General features: G+C 35.0%; 2 protein-coding genes and 1 pseudogene across 3 annotated transcripts in view; 1 reads left to right on the forward strand and 2 right to left on the reverse strand.

The window, feature by feature from the left end:
• Nucleotides 1-4,994, reverse strand: part of LOC125207629 (putative aminotransferase TAT2) — a 45,457-nt gene extending 40,463 nt beyond the window's left edge. Inside the window, exons 1-7 of one of the 2 annotated variants that reach the window (XM_089060971.1) lie at nucleotides 4,573-4,994; nucleotides 3,765-4,104; nucleotides 3,405-3,626; nucleotides 3,284-3,343; nucleotides 3,069-3,224; nucleotides 2,898-2,991; nucleotides 2,579-2,696 (exon numbers count right to left, since the gene is read on the reverse strand). In XM_089060971.1, coding sequence (XP_088917097.1) covers nucleotides 2,581-2,696; nucleotides 2,898-2,991; nucleotides 3,069-3,224; nucleotides 3,284-3,343; nucleotides 3,405-3,626; nucleotides 3,765-4,104; nucleotides 4,573-4,889 — 1,305 coding nt within the window. In that variant the 5' untranslated portion in view covers nucleotides 4,890-4,994 and the 3' untranslated portion in view covers nucleotides 2,579-2,580. Of the gene's footprint in view, nucleotides 1-2,511; nucleotides 2,697-2,897; nucleotides 2,992-3,068; nucleotides 3,225-3,283; nucleotides 3,344-3,404; nucleotides 3,627-3,764; nucleotides 4,105-4,572 lie in introns of those variants that run through there. The other variant, XM_048107049.2, reaches the window with a different exon arrangement.
• Nucleotides 4,995-7,314: 2,320 nt separating this feature from the next.
• On the forward strand, nucleotides 7,315-8,616 carry LOC125207070 (protein CUP-SHAPED COTYLEDON 1 pseudogene; annotated as a pseudogene).
• A 566-nt stretch (nucleotides 8,617-9,182) lies between these two features.
• On the reverse strand, nucleotides 9,183-9,849 carry GRI (Stigma-specific Stig1 family protein). The gene has a single exon (XM_048108293.2). It carries the CDS (start codon nucleotides 9,806-9,808, stop codon nucleotides 9,332-9,334), a length of 477 nt encoding a protein of 158 aa, XP_047964250.1. The 5' UTR covers nucleotides 9,809-9,849; the 3' UTR covers nucleotides 9,183-9,331.
• Between the last annotated feature and the right edge of the window lie 2,084 nt (nucleotides 9,850-11,933).

Below are 11,933 nucleotides of genomic sequence, written 5' to 3' on the forward strand. Positions count from 1 at the left end.
TTAGGAATCAATTCGGATAGTTTACTTTAATTTATTAATGGCTATGATTAGTAATTCATATTTGGCAATTGCCTAGAATTCATACGAGACGGCCTTGGGCGATCGAGTGGTGTTGGAGCAATGCCTGACCCGAAATCATAATTAATTATTTCAGGGGTAAATACGGTAAAATCATGAATTTAGGTCAAATACGGTTGTATCGTAATTTTAAATTCGGCTAAAAAACCCATGAATTTTATCATTTTTCTCAAGTTTTTCACGGGCTAAATATTTAGGGTGTCTATTTATATATATGAGTTGATGTGATGCACATGTGTTTAAAATTGATTTCTTAGTTTCGTTATGTGCCAAGTGTTAAGAACAATGACAAAGTTTATAGGCGATTTCGTTCGTGTATAAATTTCGCATGTTAAATCTGATACAATTTCACCCAAATTAGACTCGTGGAAAATTGAAAAAAATGAAAAAATAATTTTTATGATCAAATTTATCTTTTTGTATACGATTTTCAAATTTTATTCATCAACACTCTAGTACCGCTAAGACACTAAGAAGTAAGCACAACCATCAATTTTCATAAAAATGATCACTTTTATTTAAAACATTTTTATGTAAAACAATAGTCATTTTTATAAACTCCATACAGAATCATTCTATTCGAAATAGAAATAACTTGACCATCATCGAATGATTGAAAATTTGAAATGTTCAATATTGGAGAACTTGACTTTAATTTCAATGTTTTCCTCGTGGGGGCCTTTTTTATCTTATGTGGCCTTCAAATGTTTGTACAGTCATCCACTTTATCGAAGTTTGTGTCTATTACTCGAGATATTGTCCTGAAATTAATATTGTTACATGGATAAGGAAAATTACATACTATGTCAATGTTAATTATAATACGCGATATTGACCTAAAATTAAGTACTACTTATATCTACTCAATTGAACATTATGTCAAGGTTAATTAAAATAAGACATAATATATATTATTAGAAATTAAGTATAGGATTATATCTACTCAATCGAACAATGGAGTATTTAAGATAGTTATCCAATTTGCAAGTCAGTCAAACAAAATGGTATCGCAGTCAGAATTCAGATTCAAGAAGCCTTGAGTCTTGACGCCACAGCCGTCGGCAAGTTGACATCATATAGTCTTCAATCGTGGGCTGAATATAGACATGTAAATTTGGAATTGCATTTATTATGAAAATGAGTCCTTATATAGACAAATGTTTATGAAAATAGTATGACAAGATTAGTAAATGAATGTATTGTGTAATACTATATACCAATTTTTTAAAAATTAATTATTGCATATTGGTGCATTTAGTTATACATTGGTGTTTAAATTTTGGTTTTTTGAGGTTGTGATTTATTTTATTTTTTATAGTATTATTTTTTTGGATTAACTAGCAACCAATTTTCTTTTACAATACAGTACTAGCCAAATTTTTTTATAAAGTATAGTCAAATTATTGTCAATTTCACAATTTTCAGAAATGTTCAATTCTTCATAATATTAACATTGTCTTACAAAAGTTTCCGCTATGGTATGTGTCGAATTTATTGATGTGATGCGTAAATATGTAAAAATTTAAGACGTGACTGACTGGGTGAATTAAACGACGTCGTTAAAGTAGTTGAATATTTTGCGCAAATAGTATTATTTGTTTTCCACAACATATATTATTTCCCAAAATATGGGATTATGATATGATTGAGAAACATGTCAAAATTTAAAGATCAATACACCAATCACTGCACTTAGATTTATTGGATTATTTGTTGCTAAAATATCGGTATTAAATCCGAAACTCCCGGTATATGGTCAATAGCCCAAAGAAACGAAAGAATCGCCTACATTTTTCAGATAATCTCCTCTTATAGATAGACTAAAGACTAAAAAATTGTCCGTTCCTCTTATCATTATTGAAAGTTGAACGATTAACTAAAATTTGATTAAATTTGATTCTTGCAATTTGATCCTTTTAAAAAGTATAGTAAATGTGAGAATATCACCAATTAAATTGGAGTAAATACTAACACATCGTATGTTTAGGGTTTAGGACAAGAGTATCCCCACATACTACGTAATACTTGAGGTTCAAAAACTTAGTTCATGTATCAATATAGCAAGCAAACATTAATTGCACTTTGAACCTAATTTTTGGCATATGGAAAATATATATAAGGGGTCCCATTTTCAGCTTTGGTCCATAAAATCCCACATTTTTGCAACATTAAAGACATGATTGTACTACCAAATGATTATTTTTAAATTATTGGAGACTTTGTAATAAATCCCATATCATAAAGCTTTAAGTATCTATGTGGAATTTTTTATGAACATTGTGATTTTTAAGATGAATCTATGGAAGCTCAAGGCTAGGATAATTTAGTAGGCCAAGTTATGTAAGTTATATTCTTGGGCTTTTATTTAAAAGGCCCAATCTTTCATATTCTCTTCCATTATTCAATTTTGATTAAATAATAGGCAACTTTGGATTACCTAAAAGGAAATTAAGGTGGTTTGTTCGTACACAAAATTAAGAGTTTCATGTGTATATCTATATTTCAATTGCAAGAATGCCTTTGGCAAAAAGAATGAACTCTTTGCAACGCTTCATGGAGAGAAGATGGCTCAACTGCAAATGTGATTCTTAGCCAATTCTTGAGGCCTACTGCAGCTCCTGCACAAGTAGTTTATAATGAATATAATGTTTGCTTTTTTGATGGTGTATTTGCCTAATAATATGGCAAATAATTAGTGGAATTGAGGAATAGATAGAGAAAGGCAACCACATGTCCACAACAACATACTATAATTAATGTAGACTATTGAATTTCTATTTAAATTGAAATGAGATTGAAATGAAACAGTAGCTAATTACCTGGTAGCAATATGACAGATTCCTCTTTGGCCAGCTTGAAACAGAAATCAATATCATCACTTATATCTTTGAGCAATGAAACATTCAGCTTCACCTAACATTTCAAACATGTATAATACTAAGAAGTGTTCTATGCAGTTACATGGCATATTCAGTATAATTAATACTAACCATCAAAGCCATTGATCCTTGTGGTTTAGATGGACAACTAATGCAATCAATCTCTTTAATCTTCCAATAACAAATTTCGGAAGTCTGCTTCAGTAAGTTGTTCGTCTTTGTGAAGAAAACTTGCTGCGTTTCTCCTACAATGGCCGGCACTGCTGCCTGAATGGGAGAATACAATCAACACTGGCCAATTACAAGACCCCTTGCATATATTTTACCTGTATGAAGGTGGCAGGGCCTCCATTGATGTCACAGTACTTCTTGAGGCGCTCCATGAACTAAGAAGATAGACAAGATATTAGATGTTTGTACCTACTAATCACATACAGGAATTTCAACCTTAGGGCTCTTCAAGATATTGCCATGAGGATCGCTAGTAACCAACCATCCGAGGCGCCAACCGGGCACCAACCATCTCTTGGACAAAGATCCTAGAGTGATCACCGGTGCAACGGACCCAAACACTCCCATGGCCACAAATGGATCCGCGCCAAAAGCCAGATGCCCGTACACTTCATCTGCAATCACCACAATGCCTAGCCTCTTCGCAGTCTCAGCGATCTGATTATAGATGATTAGTAGTCTTACATATCATAACATAAAAACTTCTTATTGTGAGGACTATGCACTGAACTGACATGTTCAACGCAACGTTCTGACAATCAGAAGTTCATTTATTAGAACTTGTGCTGCACAAACCTCCTTGAGATGGCGATATGTGTAAACATTTCCACATGGATTTCCGGGATTTATGACGACCATTGCAACGGTGTTGTGGTCTGCGAGATCCTGGACTGCCTCCAGATCGACCTCCCATTGGTTGTGAGGAAGGAGATCAAAGTAGCGAGCCTCGAGATGCCTAAAGGCGGCGCATAGCCCATAGATGGGGAAGCCTGGCCTTGGCAGCAAGATGTTGGCGCCCGGCCGGGTCAGAATGGAGAGCGTTGTTTCGATAGCTTGCGTACAACCAGCTGTTATGTAAACATCATCAGGCTGCAATGTGTATGGGAGATCTTTGGACAAATACTCTGCAATTGCCCTGTTTCAAAACAATAGTATATACATGTTCACATAGGAATGTGATCAAATGAAAACTCTGAATACTGTATAAACTCAAAACTATGATCTGGACCATTAAAAAATGTCAACAGATCACAAAAAAGCATCAACAGGAAAATGTCAACAGAATTTCAACGGTAGCCAATGATTGATGTTGTGTTGATATTGTATTGAAACTGTGTTGAAGCTGTGTTGATGAGTTTTGAGTTTGTACAATGTATAAGTTTGCATTTTATCACTACCCTATTAACATATAGATATTAAACTTTGGTTTCTAGACTATGACTAATTAAACAGTTACTATAAAATAAAAATGAGCATCTTTAGGTGAAATTAGCCCCTATTTTAACTACTGCTACTACATAAGGGAAAATCATCAAACCCATCCAACTAAACATTTTTGACAAATAAATAAAAAGTAAAGATAAGTAGAAAAAGAAGTTAGTACTTTCTGGTTTGAGGGAGGCCAACGGTAGGAGAATATCCATTGAATTTAGCAGATTGAAGAGCTTCGACAACAGAGTTTTGAGCAGCACGAGTTGTTCGAAAACACGAATAAGCGGTCGGGTCGCCCATGCCCAGAGAAATCACCTGCTTGCACCCATCTGTATTGGCTGTTAGCAGTCCAAGAATCCCTTTAATTGTAATATTGGTTGGAGCTTCCATTTTTATTTTTTTGTAGTAAAGTTTGAATCCCTTTAGAAACGAGGAACCAAATTTGAATGGACGGTTGTGAGTGTGTGCAATTTTAGCATTAGCCTGCATGCCACGTCTTATTCATACATCCAGATGTACGTGCATTCCCTTTTAATTTAGGGTGGATGCACGTGATTCATCGTGCGCTCTTTGGTTTCGACACAAAATATTACACTAGTAAAGTTGATTCAATACGAATACGAATACGAACACGTGAATAAGAATACGGGGATACGGAATTTTAAAGCTTTTAGATTGAAGATAAATTTGGGAATGGTTTTCCTTTTTGGATGGATGTAGGACGTGGGCAGTCGGAGCCAAATATGATGTTCTAGTTTCATAGGAAGGCTTTTTGTGGTCAAGAGTTATCCAAACTAGACAAACTAGATAAATAGCAAGCCAAACCATATGCAAAAGGGTAACTAAATGCGTCACGCAACAGCCTATACAATCCTACTTGGCACATGTTGTAATCCATATATTAGTACTATGAATTTTAAGAAAGTTTGGTTTATATTCAATTTTGACATAATAATAGGCGGACACATACATGATACATCATGTGGAAGGGGATTAACCCTTACCAATCTCTTTATTACTCCCCCACGTCCCAAATAATTCGGATCACTTTGACCGGACACGAGTTTTAAGAATTGTAATGAAAAGTGGGTTGAAAAAGTCAGTAGAATGTGAGTCCTACCTTTATATATTAGTTTTATAATAAAATGTGAGTAATAATGAGTTAGTGGAGTATGGGGTCCACTTCCAAAAATGATAAAAGTGAGAGACAAATTATGTGGGACGACCCGAAATGGAAAACTGAGACGAATTATCTGGGACAGAGGGAGTATATCTTTTCCAATTCTCGAATTTGTCAAAATTGTTAAGTATTATCATCAGACTTACTAAGTTAATTGGAGATTGAATGGCTGAAATTGCATAAAAAGGAAGAATAAAGAAACTTTCCTACAAAAGATGCGTTCGAGAGTATACTACTACTATATTACTCCACATAATACTAATTTTTATATTAACATAATTCTATGTGTGTGTGTGGACTTGAGAAATGAAAACAAGTTCAATGGAAGCCTCTACAAATAGTAATTTATTACGACAACAGAATAATGAATCAACTCGGCAATATTTATTTCAATTATGATAAAATCAAGCCCAAAGAGATGTCCAATTGGCATTTGAAGATGCAAAACAGCAATTTGAAAGTTGGGCTTGCTTATTTAAAATCTAGTTACGTAGTGCAATCCAGAAGTTGATCCATTATTTGGTGGTGTGGCCTGCATTTGATAGCCATATAATCACAAATTGACAACTAACATTTGAAATGTGCACAAATTTTCCTCGCACCCCAACTCAAACCTTCTTTTTGCAATTAGATGTAGCTGGAAATGGACATTTATTACACAGAAGGTGACACACATTAAATTCAACTAAAATTTATTATTGTATAACAATATTTGGAACTATATGGAGGTAATAAATGAGATGGTGATACTTAAACTACCACTTCAAAATTGGTTAGTGTTTTTTGGACAGTTCATTGACAAAATATTAATGACTTGTGTGCTTGAATTGTACTTAGTCCTAATATAGTTGAGATGATTCTTTTACACATAAGATTTAAAAATTGATATTTAAAGGGTAAGAGTCACTTATAGGAAGATGGAGAGAGTAATATTTTAATTATTTTTATATTTTAGTTGTATCAATTACTCATCCGCAAATAGAGTATCGTTTTTCCATTTCGATTCATCCCGATTTTATTTTATTATAAATAGTAATAGGCTTCATATTCTACTAACTTATTCAACTCATATTTTCATCCACTTTTCTTAATGTTAAATCCATGCGAAAAAGAAATGAGATTCCTACACGGGAACGAATGCCAGGGGGAGTACGTATATATTAAAAGAGGTGAAAAGTAAAAGATAGCTTGATAATAGATATGGAATTACCTTGTCTCTGTGCAGGAGTTTTATTTGATCTTGTACTGTAATGCTGACACATGATATATCAATCAGCTTTAATCGATCCCACCTGAATTCATCGCTATCTCTCTTGATTTTGTCCATGAAAATTGGTTTCCATTTCGTTTTGTAATTCACTGACAAAGGAATACCTGCACACTTTCTCACGAACGCACGCATATTCAGACAAATACATACACATACTTGCATTGCATTTCCTAATGCTACCTTCATCTGCCATTAGGAGTCTCATTTAAGTTCGGGTTTTAAGAAATACAAAGGAAAGTGGGTGGGAAAAGATAATGAAATACGAGACCCATTTTTATATATTGATTTTATAATAGAATGTGAGTGGAATGAGTTGGTGGAAAGTGGGGTCTACCTACTATTTATAGTAAAAGTGAACCGGGACTCCTAATGACGGACGGAGGGAGTAGTATCTACCTAAGGCGAAGAGGAGATATAAATTGTTAAGCCAGGTTTCATTTTTGTCACCTCTCATCTCATCATAAATGGAGATCAACCAGGAAGCACTGCCGCCGGGGTTCCGATTCCACCCGACCGATGAAGAGCTCATCACGCACTACCTCATAAAGAAGGTTCTAGACTGCACCTTCTCAAGCTGCGCCCTCGCTGAAGCGGACCTCAACAAGTCCAAGCCATGGCAACTTCCCGGGAAGGCGAAGATGGGGGACAAGGAGAAGGAATGGTACTTCTTCACCCTCCGTGACCGCAAGTACCCGACCGGCCTGAGGACGAACCGGGCCACAGCCACCGGGTACTGGAAATCGACCGGGAAAGACAGGGAGATTTACAGTGGGAAGGTGGTGGGGATGAAGAAAACCCTAGTTTTCTACCATGGAAGGGCCCCCAAAGGAGACAAGACTGATTGGGCTATGCATGAGTATAGGCTTCAACCAAACTTTGCTTACCACTACTCCTCCAATTCCAAGGTATATATATATATATTCAATTCATGATTATTAATATCATCATCATACTCCATAACACCACACTTTGTATATTATTTCTTCTCTATTTATTAAACAACATTAGTACATCAAATTTGGGGTTCAAAAAAGAAACTTTTTTGGTTATGGAATGAGTAATTTTTAAGCTAATATTAGTAGATATATACGTGGATGTACGAAAATAGTAGTTGGTGAGATTTAATTGATCAGGTGTGTAGACATTAAATTGAAGACTAGCAAGTATATTTCGTTTTCCTATTCATGGGGTATTAACCGTATTATTATTGTGAAAGTGAAATGACATTTACTACATGTTAATCAAGCCACCCTTTTTTTCTCTTTAAGATGATTGTTTACATGTACATGTCATTTATGGCTACAATTTTTCTCCAATTAACAAAACAAATTAAGCATCACTTTCTTAAATCTCGTTCAGAAAAGAATAAAACCAGATTTGACGATACATTTAATAAGAAATTTGTATTATAATTATAAATTGGACAGGGTGAGTGGGTGATTTGTAGAGTATTCCAGAAGAGCGGCGGCGCTGGCAAGAAAAGGCGGACCGCCGCACGTGAAGTAAGCTCGGCGGCGGCGTCAGCCTCCCTTGTGGAACTTGAACCTTCCACGGAGCACGTGCCCTGTTTCTCCAATCACAACTCTGATCCATCATCTTATGCTTCGTGCGCTCCAATGCACGGCCTCGGACTTCCTGCATTTCCGAGCCCGAGATCGCTCCAGGAGAATCTCCAGCTGCCGTTGTCCTTCACGCCGCCGCCCACCGGTTTTGGAAATGTGGGTCAGAAGGTGGAAGGGAGTGAGCTCGATTGCTTCTGGAGTTAGGTTATATATATAATCACAAACATATATGTATGAGATAATTAATTAGTTTTGATTTTCTGTTAATTAGTGTTTATTATTACTTCGGTGCGGACAAATTATGAAATATGGCTTACTTTTGTCAATTCTTTAACTTTAAAGTTTGAATTTGATGTTTTTTGCATACATTAAATTAATTAGTGTTCGCAACTAATTACATACATTGGAAAAGTATGATCTTAATAAATTGATGTTTTTTACCTAAAAAATGCCATTTTCTATATAATAAAGGACCTCTTTTAACTCGCCTACAAAACATTTACAAGGCTATTATACAATATACAATATAACAAAAAAATCCCAATACATCATTTTTAACGGATCAAATTTCATATAGTTTTTTTTTGCACACTTTTTAAAATTATGGAATGAATCAAATTTTACAGAATTTCATAATCTATTCCTTCGCGCGACTCAAGTCAATTAATTTATATTGTTCTTCTAATCAGCAACGCCAAAAATATATTTATTGTATGAATATTTGGGCTCCACAAATATTAAACCAAGATCAAAAAACAATAAAATTTGGCAAACACATGAAGTGAAGTTATTTCATTTAGAGAGCACGGATTGTGATGTAGTATATAAATAAGAAATTTATGAGTTACAATTCAAATAAATTCTAAAATGAATCCATCAATTAAGAAAGGAACTATCCAAACTAGCAAGCAAAAACACCTCATGCATATCCACAGTAGCCATACTCACACTTGACCCCACGAGAACACTTTTTGCCACACTTCCCACAATTAGCATTGTTCCCCAAAACATTCGTGCAAACGCCGCCGCAGCACCGCTCCCCGAAGCGGCACTTGTGGCCGCACACCCCGCAGTTGTTGCGGTCGCCTAGCACGTTGCGACAGTGCTTCTTGCAGCAGTAGAGAAGGCTCGTGCCCTTGTTCGCCCACACCCCGTTGCACACGTAAGGGTTTGTCTTCGCGTCGCAGCTCGTGCCCTTCTTGATCTTCTTCACCGCGGAGGTCAAGAACCGGCTGGTTCTTGGCCTCGCGCTGGTGCTAGTGGGGGTGGAGTCGAGGACGTAGAAGTCGCCCTCGATCTCCTCATCCTCCAAAGATAGGGAGGTTTGGAAATGTTGGAGGAATAGTACAAGGGAGAGAATGGTGAAGAGATTGAGGATATTTAGGGTTTTGGCCATTGTCTCTCCTCTAGCATGTAAAGTGGAAATGAAGGGATTTAAATTAGATTTTGGTGGGATAAATGATATGGTATTAATTGAGAGATGTATATATAGTATTGAAGTCACTTGTGTTGTTGAATGTGCATGTTACTATAAAAGTCTAGATTCTTTGCCTAACATTTTAATTATAAATGTAATTGTAGAAGAATAAATATATGTCACTTGATCAATGTTAGATTGATTGGAGAAAGGTTGACTATAAGCAAAGCTGACTTGTTCGAATTAACGACTTTTAAGGAGTTGGAAAAGATGGCTATAAACACATCCCTCGTGACAAGATTCTTTCTAGAATGTATTAGTATTAAATATAAATGGGGATGTGAAATGGTAATTAGGAGTATGAGATTTACTTGTTTGTAGTCGTGGTTCATTTCTTTGTCTGATTTAGCCGCATGAAATTTTAATTTGCTAGGGTTATATATAGTATAATCTAAAACTTGAGTTTGAAATTTTGAAATAATAATTTTATGTTGATAGAGACTTTTTTATAATGAGTAATTAACCAAATACCAAAATCCAATGAGGCTATATATAAGATCAAAAAGGAAAATAATTTTTAACTTGATATATAGGCCTTCATTAAGTCAATGTGTGTGTCTGCCAACGTGAATGAGCATGACATTATACAGTAGTTCGATCTAAGAAAATAGAATAGTGAATAGTAATTCATATAATCAATTATTGTCAGTTAATTAAGTCGATCAAACACTTACTAATATATTAGACCCTTAGCTAGTCTTATAATTCGGATTATATAAGTATGTTTATGAGGCTACGACTACGAGTGTGACAACGAACCACATGAATAAGTATGTTAGTAATTATTTCAAAATCGATAGTATTATAATTGGAAATATGAATAACTAATGGATTGAGTTATGGATCCCATTATTCCGCCGGATAAACTGAACTAAGCATTGCTTCTTTCTCACTAATTCCGATGTTAGATCCTCAAAATGAATTAATTTGTCTATTTTCCTAAGGAGGACAAGTGTTCGTGTCATGTAAAATAAAGTTGATCATATGCTTAATCACAAGCTTACTTCTAATTAGGTCTAAGGAGTCAGTATGGTTCGACAAGTTAGAGTACACTCAAAATTTGAGATTCTTAGTCTGAAATAGTTAGACATTGTGTCATCCACCATTCTACTATTGGACCAATACACGTATATAGTTCATTGATTACTCCGTATACAATGTCAAAAACTTCCTCGTTATATACTTAGATAATAATAAAGTTCTCCCTCAAGTGCCCATAAACAAAATTGAATATAATAAGGTCCTTAATATGGTCCGCATTTGATATCTCTAATCCTCAATTGCAAACAATATGACACTCCTACAACATGGCCCACCGACCTAAACAAAATTTGAAGAAAAAACAAAGATGGAAATGGAATGGTGAAAAGTCAACGATCAAGTGCTTTGACTTTAGGCCTAACTATATGCGTTGACTTGCAGTGTTCTAAGTTGGCACTTTGTGCTCTCAGCCGGCTTTCACGCTCCTTCACTCGACAAATTTCTCTAACCATAACTTGCGGTATTATAATCATAGTAGTTAGCAATGTACCATGTCAAGATTTTCAATTTTCATGGTCTTTAGCTCAAAATGATTAAATCAATGACAAACACTCAATAGTAATACACCTTTATGTAAGTATATAATATACTACCTCGTCCCCCAAATTTTGACACAGTTTACTATTTCGGTCCATCCCTGTAAGTTTGACACACTTCACTTTTTACTATTTTTTATAGTGGACCCCACATTCCCACTGACTCATTCCTACTCACATTTTATTATAAAACTAATAAAACTAATACTTTAAAAGTAAAACTAATGCAACTTCTTCAACACACTTTCCATTACATTTCTTAAAACCTGTGCCGGGTCAAAGCGTGTCAAAATTTGGGGGACGGAGGTAGTAGTAAGAAGGTGTTTCCTTTATATAATATAATACTTATGATTTATAATTACTTCACATATCCCATTTCAAGTGATAGATTTTTATTTTTAGGACATCTCTCTACGTTTTTTCTTTATCTTACTTTAATTTTTTCACTTTACTCACAGATCAACACT

The sequence above is a fragment of the Salvia hispanica genome, chromosome 6 (genome assembly GCF_029641045.1).
Source record: "Salvia hispanica isolate PSC_SH4W2 chromosome 6, Shi_PSC_v1, whole genome shotgun sequence".
In the NCBI taxonomy this organism is placed as follows: domain Eukaryota; kingdom Viridiplantae; phylum Streptophyta; class Magnoliopsida; order Lamiales; family Lamiaceae; genus Salvia; species Salvia hispanica.